This window comes from Calliopsis andreniformis, chromosome 1 (genome assembly GCF_051401765.1).
Source record: "Calliopsis andreniformis isolate RMS-2024a chromosome 1, iyCalAndr_principal, whole genome shotgun sequence".
NCBI classification, from domain to species: Eukaryota; Metazoa; Arthropoda; class Insecta; order Hymenoptera; family Andrenidae; genus Calliopsis; species Calliopsis andreniformis.
The window spans coordinates 7,185,753-7,205,675 of NC_135062.1; the positions used below are offsets into that span (position 1 = coordinate 7,185,753).

At 35.4% G+C, this 19,923-nt stretch overlaps 2 protein-coding genes across 2 annotated transcripts in view; one reads left to right on the plus strand and one right to left on the minus strand.

The window, feature by feature from the left end:
* Nucleotides 1-4,176, plus strand: part of LOC143180134 (caspase-1-like) — a 58,056-nt gene extending 53,880 nt beyond the window's left edge. The window contains exon 5 of the mRNA XM_076379670.1: nt 3,935-4,176. Within this exon, the coding sequence (XP_076235785.1) occupies nt 3,935-4,176 (242 nt within the window). The remainder of the gene's footprint in view (nt 1-3,934) is intronic.
* The window catches only part of LOC143183370 (alkaline phosphatase), a 367,206-nt gene that overhangs the window by 155,298 nt on the left and 191,985 nt on the right, over nt 1-19,923 (minus strand). The gene's annotated exons all lie outside the window — the stretch shown is intronic.

Here is a 19,923-nt window from a genome sequence, read left to right on the forward strand (position 1 = left end):
GAGAATGAAGCTCACAGGAAATGAGTAAACTTTGTCTTTTGATGGATATTTGATATACGTATCATTGTTACTATTAACCCTTTGTTTAGCAAAATTAAATCGCATTCATACATATGTAATATAAACTATTTCAAATATTCAAGTAGACATTGTTACGTCGTCCAATTTGTCACAAAGAAGACTCAACTATAGACTTTTAGAGTGGATAATGGCTCGTTCGTTTGTCTTGCAATGATTTACCTGTCTATTAGTTAATTAATTTACATATTTTTCTTTTGTATACATTAATTCTGATATGTACGTCTAAAAACAAATTTTAGACCAGTGGCTGGTGTGAGAGTCCTTAACATTTTCCTATAGTATGTTCTTCTCTCCATAATCTTCCTCTGACTTAAATATTATAACATTCACAGTTCTTCTGTTGCCATAAAAATTTTATGTTCGCTAGGTATTTCCATCTTAAACAATCTTAAAAGTCATATATTCGTCATTACTGATTCAGTTGCTGTTTATAACCCACTTACTTCTAGTTCAATTTGAATTTAATTTCGATTTAATCTTAGTCCAGTTTTAAAGTAGTTCGAGTTCAGTTTCAATTCTTCTCTAGTGCAGTTATACTTCAACGCAAGTTTCGCTGTCAATGCAATACAAAAATTGCTATCGGTCACTGAAGAATGAGTATCAAAAGGCAATGGAACAAAGGTCTAGACAAGCGAGAAAAAAAACAGCCTTTCACCAACGGGAAAAATCATTTTCAAAGTACAATTAATCTCACACGCCAGCGCAAGAGGTTTTTAAGAGATCTCCTCCACGTTTCGCGCGGATGCACGATTCCGTGGCGATACAGAGCTCCGCGATCCGAACCGCAGCACTTCAAGTTATTTCTGCAAACCGACCTAGCAAACCATTAAGCCCGATATTTAACCCTGACGAGGTCCACGAAAGCAACTAATGACCTCATCAAGGACCGTCCATCACGTGAGAATGCGCCGTCTTTATAAACACAATCGGGCCGACACAATACGCAGGGGCGGGAACCAAGTGGCTCTCGTGCAAACTCGTTTAGCCCTGTTTAATCTGACAACTTCGTTCGTGGTTTTCCCTGATTTTCTTGTGCGTTCAAATTCAACCGGCCACAATTCGCTGGAAAAACGAGACCAACCGGAGCAGAATGTAAGGGTGAATTACCATTAAGCATTTCGCCCGAGCAGGGGGCGTTTCACAAATACGAATTAGCGACCAAAGGGGCGAATTTGAGCCACTATAAGGCGGAGTTTTAATAAGCCCTCGGGAAACAATTAGGGGATCTCGCCCTTACGGGGAACTTCGAAGGGGTGGCCGAGTGGCGAGAGGAAAATTAGGTTATACGAAATAGTCATAGCGGTTGAGGGTGTTTTGAGAAAGTAGTACTGTGGTCAGACATTGGGAAGATACAGTCAATTAGAATTTTAATGCTTGTTGAACGATATAAACTGGAGTATTCAAGATTATTTTATGACTAATTCTGTGGCACTAAATGTCATGAAGGTCTTGGATGATCTAATACATATACTGGCAGAGCAGGTTTCCTAATGGCATAAGTAATAGCGGAGAACATAAGGATTTACGATCCTCATTGAATATTTATGAAACTGCCGTCAGGTTGCTAACGTTTTACTGATGAAAATGGGTGATTTCCTTTATGATAATTTTACGGTTACATTTTATTAATGCATTATTTTAGCGTCACTTTAATGATTCGACACTTCTTAATATTCAGATCTGATAACTAGAATATAGAAACAGGGAGCTTCAGGTTATTATCTCATAACAGCGTGTTCAGGTCGTAAGGGAACAATTTGGGCGTATTGTCTCTAAGCATAATTATCACCATTGACACAATCAATCATTATTGTCATTCGTGTAATCGTAATAATAACACAATTACTATGGCGTAGTAATAATCTAATGAGGATGCAACCAAGATGCACCATGTGTATTAGCAAGATGAAACAGATCGTTTCCTTTGATGGAGTATTACAAGAAGTCTTCTAATAAACAGTGAGATCCTGTGTCGAGAAACTAGCTAAGGTTTACAATGCACAAGATAACATTACCCTGAGTCCTATCGAGAATATCAGGTTGAAGAAGCTTTCCTGTAATGACGCGCAGCCTAAAAGGAACTAGTTTCCCTGTTTCCTGAATTATATATTACAGTTTCCAAGCTGTGAAGCAGATCAAAGTAAACAGTATAATTGCTTGTACTTGCCCATTACCTGTGTCCCTATACTTATCAGTAGGAAGTGCATGCAGAGTAATACGAGATGTCGTAAGTACCTTCTGTAGCATAATGTAGGTTACATTTAGTCCTTGTAGGGAAGAAATTTCATATGTTGGGTAATGTAACTGCGCAGAGAATGTAAGGTGTAAGTTATGAGAAAGGTTGTATTATAAATCTATGATGTTCGTATTTTAGATGGGATATTATGTCAGAAGTGAAGAAACTGTAAACAGAAAATATGACGAAGCTGCTGATTATATATGAATTGTAGATAGATTCTGGTGTTTACGTATCTCTTAATGGAGGAAGTTCAGAAAAATTATTGATTGAAAAAAGAATAGTAACATGACGACATAGCAAGAGTTTAGAACTATGTAGTGAATTGGATATTCACCAAAGGGTAGTATACTATTTGCAGTTTAAAAATCAGTTTGACACCATACAAAAATGTTGATATGTCATTATGTTCATAGAACTTTAATGTTATCCTTGAATAATATATATGTGTAAAATATTCCAATCGCTTATTAACTAAAGAAGAAAACATACTCTTATCTAATGAAATTGTATGAGAATATATACTTAGTGAGAATTTGAAATAACCGATAGTAAATAAAGATACGTCGGTGAAAGTGACAAGCCTAAATATCTTTTTGAATATAATGTTCCAAATATTCATATTTCATTTAAAAATACATTTCAAACAATAAAAGAGTCAACAACCTTCTTATAACTTCGCTATATTTATAGGAATACTAGAAAATAGTAGTGGTTTATGAAGTACTTTTGTATATTAATTCATAATGAGAAGTCAATTAATGAGTTATTAAACAGTAATCTTGAGTATGTTTGAGTGGAAACCATGTGAAATTGCTTTCATAGCACAGGAGGGAGGCTAAATATGTATCTTCTAGATAACTTATACACCGATGTTGAAGTTATGTTGAATTTAATTTAGAAAGGTAAAATGCACATAACGTGACCGTATGAGATCATTCTGTGCTCTTTATTTTACACTTTAGCTTAAAAGAATATTAAAGAAAATCTCTGATTACATGGCGAAACGACGCAAGTCGCATTTTCAACAAAACTGAACTTATACCTCAATCAAAATTCTTAAAATACAATTTGCATTTTCAACGAAAGGACATTCAATTCTAGAAACGTTTCCCCTAAACGAGGAAAATTAACAAACGTGAGTCCATAATAGAGAATTGAAGTTCAAAGCTTCGAACACCAATATCGTGAAAATAGAACTAGCGTATCCTCTGCTGTTTTGCCCTATGATTACAAAAGTATCAGTATCGTAAAAATATTATAGTGGAAGAATTGGATTTGGGCCAAGATTATTCCTGAATATTCCGTTTCAAACCGCTGTGCAGTTCGAAAAACATCCCAAATAGAAATATTGTAATCTAGGAAATGTTCCAATCCCTTGGCAGAAAGCTTCTCCCGCAATTAACGACATTCCTCCTAATGACACGTCTTTCAGCTTAATGGACACGTCGCATCCGCGACAAATCCGTGGCAGCATTGGAAACGGAAGCTTGCGCTAGGCATTCGTTCTAGACGCGCTCTCACGTACGCGAGAGCACATTTATAACGCCAGTAAACGGCGTTCACGGCCAGTCAGAGAGCATCCTGACCGGAAAACGTTTTCCTATGACTTTTCAGGCTTCTATTCGTGGCGGAATCCGGACGCTGGCGCTTGGTTCATACAGGCCCTCTGCGAAGAGCTGAACCTCAACGGACGGACCCGTGATCTGCTCACCATCATGACTTTTGTCAATCGCCGCGTCGCCATTGAATACCAATCGTATGTTCCCTACGACCAGAAGTTCCACGAGAAAAAGCAGATCCCCTCTATTGTCTCTATGTTGACACGGTTAGTGTACTTCAGCGAAAAGTCGTACTAATGGCCTCGAGCACAGTGGCCGATAGACGACGAAGGGAGCGAGACGGGAAAGTCGACCGAATGCGGGCTCAAGGGAAGGAGGATGGCAGAGAATGTCCCCGTTTTGAGCAAACGAAAAGTTCTTGCAGAATATTCCGCTGACTGGAAGGCAAAACGACGTAAGTCAAATTGTTTCGTTTTTGGTTTGTACTCTACGGGGATGAGAGAGAGGCTAGCGGAAGGAATGTAGGTCCGATTGGTTGGAGTATGCCATCCCTCTAGTCAACTTTCCAGCTCTGGACAGTATCGATGTACTAGACGTTCCAGTTTTTAACATCGATTTTATATTATAAGCTTCTATATTTCGTTCCTTTCCGAGGGAAGCTTCAGTTCATTTTTTTTATCGAAATGCAAATTTTATCTTTTGGACTTCAGCTAAGATTGAGCTGAATGTTAATAAGCAGAAATGTTTGAAATATGTAATATGTCGTGTTGCCTCTTAGCAGCGGATTTAAGGTGGCTTGTACCATAACGGAAGTTTAGATTTCTAACAAGACTTTAAGAAATGTTTAATATTAATTAGGTATCGCTACCAATGAAGAATGTAAGCTCTCTGGTCAGTGGACATTCTCTAATTGCAACGACTGGTCTAACAATTTAACCATTCCACTACAGTTGTTTCTGTTCCTTAATTATCAAAAATTTCAAACTGTTACGGCAATTGAAGTCATCATCGACTTTTATTTTTAATTTATTTTCTAAGTACCTACCTTTCTAAGTCTAAATTAGAGAGAGTCTTCTGATCAAAGTGCACGCGGGTCTTCCTTCAATCTGAGATCTAGTTACTAAATGTACTTACATTAGTAAAATAAAAATTAGATTTATTTTCCACTTATATATCTTTAGAACAATTGTTAAACTGTGCCTTTTGAACCTTCAAATACTACAATGTACCTACCCCTGCACCAGTTAACTACAAGAGATGAAACAACTTGTACATGAAGACTTATCTGCATACAATACTATGAATTCCTTCATCAGAAACTTCTAATATTAACACTTTAAAAATATCGAAGTATATCGCAAGCAGTGTTTAATACACGTAATCAAAATTTTTGTAAGTTGTCTGTAATCAATGAAAATATTTTTAATCGAGAAATAATTGGGTTAATAAATTGCATAATTCGACTACGATGCTCGATTATAAAATAACAGTTATAAATTAAGTAACAGATTGTATTCAACTTTTTTTTGTTAGTTCAATTTTATATTACAGATTATGTTTTCTCGTCTAGTGAAAGTTAAATTTCCAATACCTATATATCATGGATGATTAATATGTGGAATTATCCGAAATATGTCAGCAATGAGTGAAAATTGAGTAGAAAGTACTCATTATTTTAGTAATGAATATAGACTCTCCTATTATATTCCTGTTGAACAATTATGTTTCGAATTATATTTTAATTACTCAAAAATTGTGCTTTAAACTGAATGCTAAATGTTCAACAAAAGAGAAAAAGTTTGAAACTAATTTTATGAAATACATTTAGTCCTACAAGCACCATTAGAACCGAAATTTCCTACATTTCCTATTGTTCGAAGCAATTTCATGAGAACCTTTCTCTTGAGTATTAAAATTTCAACTATTCCAGATACTGGTAATATATTAGTAGAATTATTGAACGAAAATTTTCAGTTATTATGACTGGTACATACGTTTAATTATACGACGTATGCTTTGATCCCAGATTTGAATAGCAAACTTCAAAACAACGTTAATTATGAAATACATATTGATAATTGATACTGTCGAGCTGAATCCTCTACGTGATTTGCCAGTGGCGACAGCTGGTAAATTTTTGATTTAATTACATTCTGAAGATTCTAAGTTTCAAATATTCAGAGTTACATGGATCATTATTGGCATAATGACTCGCGAATTTAATGAAATAATTTAATATTTAATTTCTGCTTCTAATGAGTGTTTAATTTCTTTCCAGATTTGAACATATTAATAAAAATAGTATTTATTCTGACTTTTATAATAAAGGTTTTAGACAAATTTTTCTGATTAGGAAATTGAATTATTTTAAATATGTAGTTCCACATACGACAGATACCTCTTCTGTCAATATTGTCATTAAAACCCTCTTTTTACAAATAGTAGAGTAAAGGGCAGAGTCTTTACAAATCGTTTCTAATGCAGAAAAAACCGCCTTTTATAATAATATTTGAGCTGTCAGTATCTGAGCTTAACGAATAAGTTTCTTATTAAGATGCTACTCGAGAATCATTATTTTCAAGAAACCCCTAGAAAATTATTACTTTTATTGATTTGATGAATTAATTTTCTTTTACTGCTTTTATACAAGTTTATAAACTTTCTCTTAAGGTCATTGCAAATTGTGTGGATGAAGGTGAATAGTTTTAAATGATGTAGGTACTCAAACTATTTTAATCGGATGTTTTGCAAGATGAAGTTTATTTCACAAGGAAACATGCAAAACCAGGTCTGATCTTTGGAATATAAAAAATTGAAAGATAGAATATTCTTAACATAGATGTATTTTAGAGAGTAAGAAATTAAGACTTTGAGACCGTTACGACACCTGAACAAGTTCTTTTTCCAAAACTTTTTTATCAAACATAATTTGGAAAAACAAATGTAAAGTTTCTTTTAATATTAAAAAAAAATAGTTACATAGACAATTCCAATTTTTTTAAACTACTTTAATATTTCTATACTTACATACTCACTGGAGAAATACATGTATGTTCCTTTAAATATTTATACATATTATTATCACACTAATTATCCAACATTAATGTGATTGGATCATTTTCACTTCATGAGAATTAGTTTAGCATATACAAAATTCGCAGTTTTTGCAAGAGATCCACACATGTCTCCTCCACACCATATAATGTATATGGAGAATTCATTTAGTACAGCATTAAGATCACACCTATATTCCCTCGTTTAGTTTAATGGCGAATTTTAGCTGTTCAAATTTGGATAAGAATTTACGCTCGTAATATAAGATGACAAAGAAGAGCACTTTGCTTCATTTGCAGCTGTTCAACTCGTTTAATGAAGACGATAAACAACTTTCTCGCGGAACACAGCGAAAAGAGTTCGTTCCCCTTAAACAAATTAGACGTCGTTTTACGAGCGGTCTTAAAAAAAATTGCACTTTGCCGGGCGAAAATAATGCGTGGCGATACTTTTTTATTATTTCATCCCGCGTAGTCCCACTTCGGTGCCAGTGGTCGCTTACGTCTCGTCATAAACAATAGTTTACGCCGTATAAGGATGAACATCCGCTCGCCGTGTGCGCAATAAAAATTAAATTCTTTACTGCCACGATGAAGCGGGACTGGGAAATAAAAATTCCGACCCGTCCATTTATATTCAACATCTACAGATGTCCAAGATGAATGTTCTAATTCGCCGAGCAGTTTTACGTGTTTAATTTGCGAACAATTCGAAAAATTGTGATTAATATTATTGGTCGACGTCACGGTTCTTCTTTCAATAGATTATTCATTAAATTGTTCATTACTGGCAGTAGAATGATTAACATTGCCGATACTTACGTCTATTTGTATTAGAGTGGCGAACATGATATTTAAATAAAATCTACAGGTAATACTGTAGTAAAGATAAATTCTAAGCTTTTGGAAGATCCATAAATGATTGATATTTATTAACAAGAATAATTAGAGGATAATAAATACTAATGTAATGCACGTAGAAAAAATTTAATGCATTCAGTCTTAATTAGCAATCCCCAATACTGAAGATTAGTTTAATGTTAGTAGATTAATATTTTAAGTATTAATGAGGACCTCTGATAAACATTTTCACCTAAGAATCTCTAACAAATAAATTGTATGAGTCATTTTGGCAACGTCAATAATTTTAGTGCCACTAAATATTTATTAAATATTAATTACTTTAAAGTTTAAAGTGCCATATACTTTTCTATCTAGTCGGACTAAACTAACGTTTAACAATAATTGTGACGCTAATCGTTTTTATCTTCAACAGGGGAACAAAATGTAGGACACGGGAACGTAATTTCTCGAAATGCTTCTGGTTCTCTAAAATGCATAATTGGAGGGCTCGAGCATAATGGTCCAAGTCCAGTTAACTTAATTTTGTGTAAATTAACTTTACAGTCTAATTAGGGCCATTAACTTGCAAAACTACGTAACGTATGATATACAGACCACGTATGCTTCAAGAGCTGATTTCAACTGTGCACTAATATGATGAGTGTACGTCCTAGACAATTCTGAGGAAATGATACAATTATTTGCATGTTGTAGTAAGTAGAACAGTACTACCACTTTGAGTTCATGGAAGCAGAAGTTCTCTGAATTGTGCAGTCGTAAATAAATGTGAGGTGTAAGTATTCTTACGATTTTGAGTCTTCTATTAGATGGATTAGATTATTATAGAGTAAGTAATTCCTTGCCTCACAATTTATTTTCAAGCAAAACTTTATTGTAATTTTAGATTAGTTTTTATTACAATTCTAAATATATGATTGTTACAGATAAAAGTAATATGGTTCAGCTTTCATTAAATTCATTTATAGTAAAATGCAAACTATTTTAATTTCGGTAGTATAATTTGATAAATTAATTATATAAATGCGAAAAAGAGTCATCGTTTCCAGGCAAAGGGTTAATAACGATGTATTCAAATAAAAATAAAAACGATATTAATCAATACCCGTAGTAATTGACACATTCGTATCGTTGTTCCTTGTCACACATTTCAATACTGATTATTGCACTGATTGATATAAATTAACAAGTAACAGTTCAATTTTCTTGTGTTATTTTCAGTTGTCTATGGGACAGATATGTCTGTGTACATTAGAATTTTGCCGAGATCGTTTATAATGTATTTATATTCTCACTTTATTTTTATGTTCTGACAATTACAGATTTTCAATACGTGTTTCAGCTCATTTATGACTGTAGACTGGATAGATTGGAAATCGTAGTAAAAATAAAAAGGAAATGGTTCTACGTGAACAAATTATTATAAAATATGGTATAAACTATAAACTTCTTCCTTTGTTATTTCACTTTCGAGAACATAAAGAAGCTATTAGGAAATCCCTTAAAATAAATTATAAATATTAGCATTTTAAAGAAACTATTGTAAGAATCAGTAATTTATATTTCTTTTAAGTTGACAATAGTGTGTAGGTAAGGTATGTGCGTGTGTCTGGGTTGGCAAGCGTGAAAACAAAAGCAGTACGCACTGCGTGGGTCTTCTTGGGTAACGACGTCACGTGGTCGTGAAGCGTGCATTTTTACAAGGAAAAAAGATCAGCTTATTACACTATGAATATTTAACATTTTTATGACTAGTATTACAGTTTCAGTTCCAACTGAAGGTAATACAAGCTATTCTTGATTCACTACTGGAAATGCATATTTTATTCAGAACAGTTTCTAACACAGATATTTGCCAAGATCTTCAGAACATTATCAATTGCATAGATCCATATGGATTGTCTTTGCGTTTAATTTCAGTCCAGGTATTGACATTCTCAGAGCTTGGACAATTTAAATACTCCGAATTCTGTTTAATTGTACGTAAATACTCTTCCACTTCGCACGAAGCCATTCACGTTCGGTTGGAAAGGATGGTTCAGCGATGGTTTGACGTGAATGGTTCTGGAACTAGTATATGTATACTTTTCTATCAAAGGGATCTCCTTCAGCAAAGTGAAAGATGCAGACGTCTGTTTGACCATGCAATGACAACTCGATTCCATTCACTTCATTCCCGCGTTCTTGGGTTAAGTGGATCCTCAGGTCAAACAGAGCATGACAGAGCTAGGGTTCGTTTAAGACAAAATTAAAACGTTCCATTGTACAAGCGTTAGACATTGGTTTGCTGCTAAGGGATGCCAATGCGCTGAGAATACGAGGATAATTTCGCTGTTTCAAGGAAGCTTGAAAATTTCAACGAAATCTTGAATATCAACGTTTAGCTAAAAACTACCCTAACCGATCGTACAATAACAAAACTGTGTTTTTAGATATTATCACTGTCCAGGTTGACTGTTATGAAACTCTCACGCATTTTTCATATCTTATAAATTCCTCTCAAACCCATTTAATTCCATGACACGTTGTACTAAATAGAACTCGCAAGTTTTTGCGCCATCTGGAAAAATTAATTAGCAGGAAAACGTGAAGAAAATTGAGCGAACATTGAAACCATAATTTAATCCATTTTCGCACACCCTCTTGATTCAAAGACTTCATCACTGAACTCTTCCATAGTTCAGACGAGCATTTTAACATCGATACGGCCTCTGATTGAAAATTCTTGATAGTGAATCTGATACATTGTTAATATTCCAGACAAATCTGAAATTTCGTCTGAGCAAAGCAGCACCTGTTATCCTATGCGCTGCAGGGTTTACATCGTCATAAACAACTGCATTATAAATTGCAAGAAAACGATACGCCTCGGCGAACAAAAAGCATCAGGTACAGCTCCCAAAGTATCAAAGCTTTGACGTAGTCGCTGTCAAAGAGCTTCGAGCAGGCCAAAGCTTGGCGATCGGATGAAATTTTCAATTCAATAATTCATCTAGTGAACCAATGACAACTCGAGACTAGTTACCATAGACACAAGATGAGGAGGGAACCCTTGAAATCGAACCACTTGAGACTAAGCGGATAACTGGCTGTGTCAAAGGACCCCGAGATCGAGTGTCGCTGTCTCTTCATCAAGCATCGTTTCGTCGGTGGACAAAGTAAGGAGGCACTTGCTGTTCGAGAAACTGCGTGTTCGAGTGACACTGACTTATTCATCGGGTGTCGTGGTACAAAGTTCGAAAGAGAAGCTTGATGGGGTTGATACTAATCAAGAACTGAGATACATTCACCGCGGTTGTAAATTAATTGGTATCTACTGTTGGCAATAAACATGTGCTATAACACTTATAGTATAACTATTAAATATACTTATAGAGTTAAACATATGTATATGTAGTAATTGATTGCCAAAAATATCAAAAGGATAAGAGACATCATAGCATTCTAAACGATATCAAGATGACTATAGATAAAAGAGATGTAGTCAAACGCTTGCTACAATACTTAAAAGGTATATCTAAAATAGGAACTTTATTAATAGACTATGGATTTTGATGCATTTATAGAAATTTAAAATGTATACAAAATTACAGAATGTATATCATTTAAAAAAAAGTAGAAAATATGAAGAATAAATTGCAAATTACATTATCTGGAAAACATAGCACATTTTTATTTGGGTTCCATGTCTTTAGCTGTGTTGATGAAAATATGATATTGCATACAAATCTGCTTTCTTGCTTCTTAAACTAATGTACCTGCAGTACTACAACTATACATACTGTATTTTATGTGTTTCGCAAATTGTATGCAGAATTGAATATTTATAGTGTTCATTATATGACCTTAATAAAGTCAATTTATTCCAACCTCAATTAATTCTGTTATATAATAACTAAAAAATAATTTACCTATTATTTTCGCACGGTTCGATGAAATGATCAAACATTGTCTTTCTTATCGGTATAAATATAATTTCTGAGACTTCGGTGCAGCAAAATCGATATGCCATTTGCTTTAAGTTAATCCTACGTATAAAATGGATGGAAAGGTTTTCTGATCGCAATGGATAAAATTCTATTAAACACGACTATCGTGTGATTTTTCATTTCCCTTTGATTTTTCCTAGGACGTCACCATTGATCGACATTGCATAACCTCCGCCAACCATAGACCTGAAATACCTTTGTCCAACAATTATTAACGACCATGCGATTGGCTCATAATTAACTGCAGAGGCAGTTTCAATATACACAACCACTTAATGTGTCGATATTCCCGATAGGTTACGAGCTTTCTCTGACATTTCGATTTCCTTCTTTAGATTATTTGCTTGTCGAACGGAGTACATAATAGATCGGAAATTAATTCAATATCAAATTAATGGTCAATTGATTTTAACCACTTTGACCCTGAATTAATTGCCCAATTAAGGTACTTATTGTCCTAATTATTTATTGTGGTTTAAATTTGTCATATTTGGTAAGGGAAATGAGTCTTGAAATAATTACAATTATTGATGTTGCAAATGAACGGTAGTTTTGAAGAGATCTATAAACTTTTCAAGTAAATGAATGAAAAAGGGAGTTATTACTATTATGTATGATGGACAATGATAGTTTGTTTTCTTGTTTTCACAGAAGTTTTTATTCTTCTTAGCTTACTTCAAGATGGTAATTACACTATCCTCACCCGATTTCTAGCCGACAGTTTTTAGCTGTGATTAATTGGAAGATATCTACTCACAAGGAAGGTTTCTTTATCACACATGGTGCGTCACTTTAGTATCACCATCCAATTCTGATAAAATATGGTATACGAATAGTGCATCGAAAAATATTAGATACCTATTTCTTTTTAGCTGCTGATATTTATGTTTAGGGGGTGAGAACCATCCCCAAAGTTGGGGTGGAAAATACATTTTCGTAAATATCTCGAATTTCGTTTACGTCATTTATTGCTCATAAAAACCCACGCATTTTGCACATTTCCCACTTTTTCCCATTTGCATTAGTTTTCGAGATATTTACGAAAATGTATTTCCCACTCCAACTTTGGGGGTGGGTTCAACCCCCTAAACATAAATATCAGCAGCTGAAAAAAATACGTGTCTAATATCTTTCGCTGCTCTACTCGTATACCAAATTTCATCAAAATCGGAAGTTAACACTAAAATGATGTTCCTTTTGTTAGATTAAAAAAAATGTACAGTAATTAAGATAATTAATCTTATAGTAATTAATATAATTAATTAATCAATTAATCTTAAACTGATACTTAATGTTTAACTAAAGATTAAAAAATAAATCTTTTTTCTTCTTCTTACGTCTTGTAGTGTACAATAGTGTAAAATAGTATCGTGTATTGTGTATAGTGTGGTATAATGTAGGATAAAGGGTCAGTGTAGAGTTTCGTTGAGTATGTTTGTGAGTAATAAAAATTCGCATTTCTCAGGCATGTAACGTGCGTACATTATCACAATGTGCAAGTTCACGCGTGACAATACGGAAGGAAGAAAAACGTGGAATGAGAAAGTGTCCTTTACTAGACTGTCTAGCTATTTCTGAATTTACCACACCTTTCGTACGATTAACTCTCGATGGCAGACTGCGATATATTCTTGTACAGGGATATCAAACCTCGTGTCATTTTTGATCCACCGTTTGCTGGCCGAGGGTTAACAGCAATCTCCTTGCTGAATCTGAACTTCTAACGAACATTACCTACTAGCAAAAGAGCTACTCCACTTATGCCTACATATAGAAGTTGTACATGCAAACAAGTTTATTAAGGTCGTCTTCATTTGAAGTTAGAGCCACTATACACATCTGAAAGAGTTTCCAACCGAAATAGCGCCGCATTCAAAATTATGTTTACAATGTTTCATAGCCTAGCGAGAAAATAAAACGAAACACGCTGTCCAATTTGAACGTGCAATGTTCCTCCTCCATATGAAACACTCACGTCCAGATGAACAATCTCTATTTACATATGGATATTTACAGATTGCACACGCTCTCCATCATTACAGATGTACATACATGTTTGCGAATGGATGTATGAAAAAGATATGGGACGCAAAGTCGCGGCCGACGAGAGTTTGAAAAATACCCGCGGTCTTGTTTGTTCTCTTCCTTTTGCACGGCGCCAGTGTCCGCAAATGTCGGGAATACATTTATATTCAAACGCCAAACGAAACGCGTGCTCTTGCCCATCGTGCATTGTTGCATCTCGCAGGGTCGGGTACGAGCAATTTACGTTGATGGTGCAATTGGAATGGCGACACGTGAAATTTTACTTCACTCGAGAGACCGATCGTTTCGCAAACTGGGAACTTGGGAAGCATAGGGCGTAGCTATATACATATACCGTGGAAGTTATTTTTTGGAGAATCGTTAGTGTCTGGATCGCAAGCTTAACAAACGTGGTTTACAACTCGCGTACGTAACCGATACTTTTGTTTGTGCTAACAGGATGATGTTTGTCGGGACAGAACACAGCTATTTTGAGTGATCTGAAAACGAATTACGTTATCTTGATGAAACTTTACTAAACAGTTGAAAGAACGTGTTCCTAGACACTTAATGTGTGCCTGTGCACAGACATTATTGATAAGTCAGCTTGTTGACTACTAAACCATCACAAGTCCACTATGTGCAAATATAATGGTTCAAACTATTCTAAAACATCAGGACCAGACTATTCTAAAATATCAAATTCATGTAATGTATTCTGCCTCCCTACCATTCCTCTTATTGTATTTTTATTATTCAACATTCGAACACTTTCCAGGCAGATCTCTTACGCGACAAATATGGCATTGAGTGAGAATTATGCTCACACGTCGCATCGATTCACGCAAACTCTACTTCAAACACTCCTTTATCTCTCGTGAACCAGTCGTTTCGGCACTTTCGAATTCCCCGCATAGAAGCCCCGTGAGCTGTATCACATTTCCTTAGCGGCTGTAGCTTCGCCTGGTCCAAATAGCGAATTTTGATCCCCGCCAGAGAGAAGACTCGTATTCGTACTCCGGGGCTTGCCTTCACCGAATCGCCCAGCCGAGATAACGCGTGCACCACAGGAATTCGAGTTAACGTCAGTTTCGTCATACTACCAGCGATGTAACGGCGGCAGCGTTAACGTGCAGCAAATTGAAATAGGTTAGATGGAAGGGGGAAGTGCATACGCGATTTGAAACGTAATCAGTGATAAAGTTCCCATTGGGGATTTCGTGATGGAAGTCTCGATAAAAATTAAACATATTGTTCTGCGTATTTTTCGGAGCTGAACACGATTGCTTTGTAATCGTAGAAATATAGTACAGATTTAACAGTATTTATTTATTAATTAGGTACATAGTTTGTGAATCTTTCAAAGAGAGCATATATTAGTACCAAAAGGGACACTTTTTATCCCAATATGCTCCAATGAATTAAACGCAGGAAACTAGCAGGGTTAACAACTCGTAAATATGTAATGGAATAGAAATATATTAAATAAATGTAGAAAAGATTGTAAGAGCAATCTACTTTGAAGTTAGCCTGGTATATAATTAGTTATAACGAAGTTTTCGTGACGTTTATAATCAAAAATACCCAAATGTTCCGACGAAAGCTCCAAAAGTGGTAAGAGTTATTAATACCTCGAGAAGCTATAAAAATAAGGTTCATCTCGGGGAAGAAACTTAATAACAAACTACTAACCGTGTAATATGCAAAATCGTTGAAAGAGTATCGAGCAGGGCGATAAAAAACTTTACGTACTCGTAAAATATTTATGCACTCGAAGCCACGGGACCATAAAACGTTTAAGTATTATAAAAAGGACGAACGAGTGCGTGGGCGAGAGACAAGAATAAAGCTAATCGAAGAAAAACACGAGCATTCTGTCTTTTTTACGCGAAAGCTGCTTCAATTGTCAATAAATTGAATGCAGCGGATTGTCACCACGTCCCCGCCCATTTGTAGTTCTCGCTAAGACCAGGACAATATTTGCACCTGTCGCGCGGTTTCCTCCTCCCCGCAGAGGAAATATCCTTATCCGTTTCATATGACGACGCACGCGGCTTTTATTGGAGCTAGCAGATTCTGTGGCCAGGCGTGCTGCGCGTAATCTCCTTACCAGTCCTCCCCCTCGTTGTCCTGTCGCGTGAAATTTTAATATCGTGTTTATTCGCTCTAACGAATGTTGCATCCGTTATGACAACGTTTAACCATCGAAATGCTATTTTGAACATTCGTATAGGTACTGTTGTAACTGTAATTGAAACTATCCTCCAGTTGCATTTATAATATGTTCACTTTAATAATATTATTTTTGAGAGAACAGTCGTTAAATTTATTACTTATAAGAGATCACGTTTGAAGCGACAATAATTCAAATGGCAATATATGCATAGTTTTACTACTCCTCAGGAAATATATAGGGTGTAACATGTATACGTTTCAATATTTTAAGAGGTAGTAGGAGTCCTCAAATGGATCACAAAATTTCTCATAACATAGTGTCTGATCTGCTTCCATTTTGCAGTAATAATACTAGTGTAATAATACTAGCAGTAATTTTGTAATTTTGCAGATATATTAAAGAGGAGTAATAGAAGACAAACCCTGTATGGTATAGTATACACCATGGTATACGTCAATTAATGTGTATTTCAAGACAAGGAGAAATTAACAGAACGTCAACTTCACTCGAAGCTTAAAAGGATATTTTAAGTCAAGTAATATAACATGTTCACATTGGTCAGATTCTAGCTTGTATTCAAGCTAGTTGAATTCAACTAATTTGACTGACTTGAACATGCCTAGATGAAATAGAAACTTAGAGGGATGTTTCAAGTCAAGCTAAATAACAGATTCACATTGATCAAGTTGCTTAAAAAATCACTTACATTCAAGCTGCTTGAATTCCAGTAACTTGACTAATCTAAACAAGGCTTTAGTGCGTTCTTTTTCGTTGCAAACAGGTGATATGGACTATTTGTCGCATCAAAACCTAAACATGAGACTATTCGTAAAACGAGATGAAATGTATTTCTTTTCGTAGATTATCAAAATAGGCTATCTTTTGTACCAAAATGGGACCTGCTACTTTCCTTAACGCACGTCGTAGTAATCCCGACGTGTGTAGACCTCTCCACCAGACTCGACCACAATAATGTCTGAATAGAAATCAGTAAACGTAACAATTCGAGATCTATCGGAAGTATAGCCATTTAACCACACCAGGACACTTCCAACAAAACCATAGGAACGCAACTTAGGCTAACAACATCAGGACAATGTTCTTTATCCTTCTTCAGGATTTCTAAACTCATTACTTAATTCTGCACAACAACTAACACAACAGTACCCAAATTAAGCCAAAAATACTTTTCGTTATTGTTTGTCTGTGAGGGTTGGATCTGGACTACTGCACCGTAAAATTCAACCGCTTTAAGTGCTCGACAAACTGTGGTGCACCGCGGCTCTATCTAAGTAACCATTCATCACAGGGCTCTAAGTGTCACATATTTTTTCAAAACCATCAAATTTAACTGGGACCCAATTTTCCCTCTAATTATCCACAGGGTTTTTTCGTGGGGTCCTATTATGTCACTCGAGATCTGCGATCCGATACAAATCCATTGTACAGAATCGATCCAGTGTCCTCATGTGGTTCTCCGATGAAAATCGAACCCTTCGAGATGTACCTAGGATGGTCGCTCTGGATCGCCATTGTTCAGCAAGGAACAACGCAGTTTGATCCAACAAACGGTTATGACCAACAAAACCTCCACAATGGAGGCAGCGGGAATCTCCAAGACGGATAATATTCCGTGGCTCCGCTGGAGACGCATCGCCTGGCCCACTACGTATTCTTCCCGTGCATATCTAGAGAACTTAAATGGACGAATCTGCTGCAGCTTATTTACGACAAGTCCTGGAATATCTGAAACTGCCGATACTGACGTGAGTTCTTTCGATGTTACCGAGGTCGATAAACGATTCGAATCCGAGTCCGCAAGGGTATCGCGCCGCAAAATGGTTACTTTTATTCTGTCGTAACTTGCGCGGACCCATAACGAAAGTTTCCGCACGTCTGCGTCGATACTTGACACAGTTCCACGCGGGAAAATAAAAATTTATGATCGATTCTTCTTTCAACCTCAAAGGGACATGCTACTAGGGAGTTACGTACGATTGGGTACGGGGAACGTTTACTGTGGTATCTTTATATTGTTGGATAGCAGATTTGGAAAGTTTGTTGAGGAATGGTTCGTCTCACGTCACTGGAAATGATATGGTTATGGATCTTCTAAAGTATTATATCTATTTTGAAGAGGATGCTGGAATTATATTACAGGTGCGAGTTAGAGTGATTGATAACAGAGTTCAGAAATTTTAAGAGGTAATTCTACATCTTAAAATAGGATGAAGATCAAGTATGATGAAATTGTGATTGAGACTTTGTTTCAGAATTAATCGTTGCAAAAACTTCTAAAATTTTCATTTACACATGGAATTTGTGTGAAGTTTGTCTGGCTTGGGAGGTAAACTAGTCACTAGGTTCCTAGTCAGATACAGCAAAGCCAGTAAAATAACTCATCAAGCCAGACACAGCAAAATCAGTCAAATATGTTAGAAGTTACACACAGTAAAGACAGTAGAATAGATCTCAAGTCAGGGACAGTGGTGCTAGTAGAATAAATCACAAATAAAATACAGTAAAGTCGATAACATAAGTCTCGAGTCGGACACATTTTACATGTATTTTAGACGTTTAGTTAACGATTAATAACTTGGAAATAAAGACAAAAACGCAATTTTATTTCTCTTCACTTTCGTCTTATTTTAACATGTAGAATCACCCCATAACATTTTTGTTCTGTCGTCGAACACCCTCTATAACTATTTAAATTTCTTGTTTCTTGTAGATACTTCTTGTCTACTTTGTATTACACAAACTGAAAAACATAAAGCATTGCAAAATAATTTGAAAATTCATTGCCATGCTTTAAGGTTCAACGAGGCTTTTGTGTATTAACCCCTAATTAATTTGAAAAATTAGAAGTCGAGAGTACAGTAGTATTACTTTTTTAAGTTCAAAAGCTGGTGAAAAATATGTAAAACCTGACGTTCTTCCTCTACTTAAAGTGGTTCAGAGTTACCTTAATTTAACTGACTTACTCTACTATTATACCACTGCAATCGAAACTCACCTATTCAAATGCAAAGTACGTGATGAAATTTAGGTTTGGATTAGAATGGATTCAGAGTCTGTTCCTCTGGTTTAAGGGTTTAACCATTTCAAATTAAACCCTTTCGAAAAAATATTTGTTGCAATGATAAAAAGAGGTCACAAAACTTTTGAATCGCAAAATCGATGATTCAATCTTCCCGATTGATAATATATACACGAAAAGCGTTCTTTTTTCACGGGAGTACATTTGGAAAATACACTGGTAATGAATGCGAAAAGCTCTTTATAAAACATGTCACATGTAGCTGTGATTTTTAGGTATCAATAGAGACCGATAAAATCCGAATGTGATCACGTACTTAATGCTACTAGCTGATCATCAATATTTTTTCGGCGAATAGTCCCTTTGCGGGGTTTGCGCAAACATTATTAGCTATTAAGCGGAAAAATATTGTTGTACGAATCAGTTTTCTTGTACGTAATTACGTAATAAAGAAAAATATACCGTCGAGCTGCCGCTACAAAATACGACACCGAGAGGCAAAAATTATTCGAAAAGCAATTCTATCCTCGTAACTATCGCTTTTATTTCTCTTTTTATATTATATGACTTCATTAAAAACAGTGGATAACTGCATTGCATATGACACTTGGTTTGTAGAGAAACTGTAATCAACTGAAAGAAGTACGTGTGTAGTAGAAAGCTACGCAATTTAGTAAGTATTTATTCACTGCACCACGGGAAAGATTCGACCAGAAAATAGGTTTAAAGTTTGTAAAACGTGTTTGGAGAAGTGTTCAGTTTTTATGAGAACGTTCCTCTATTTTTCTTGTATTTTCCTAAAATTTTTATGTGAATTTTTATACAGTGTATGAATATAAAAACTGAGTTATTTTTTTATTGTAGGTCTACTTGTGTTTTTGTAATGGTGTGTGTAGACTA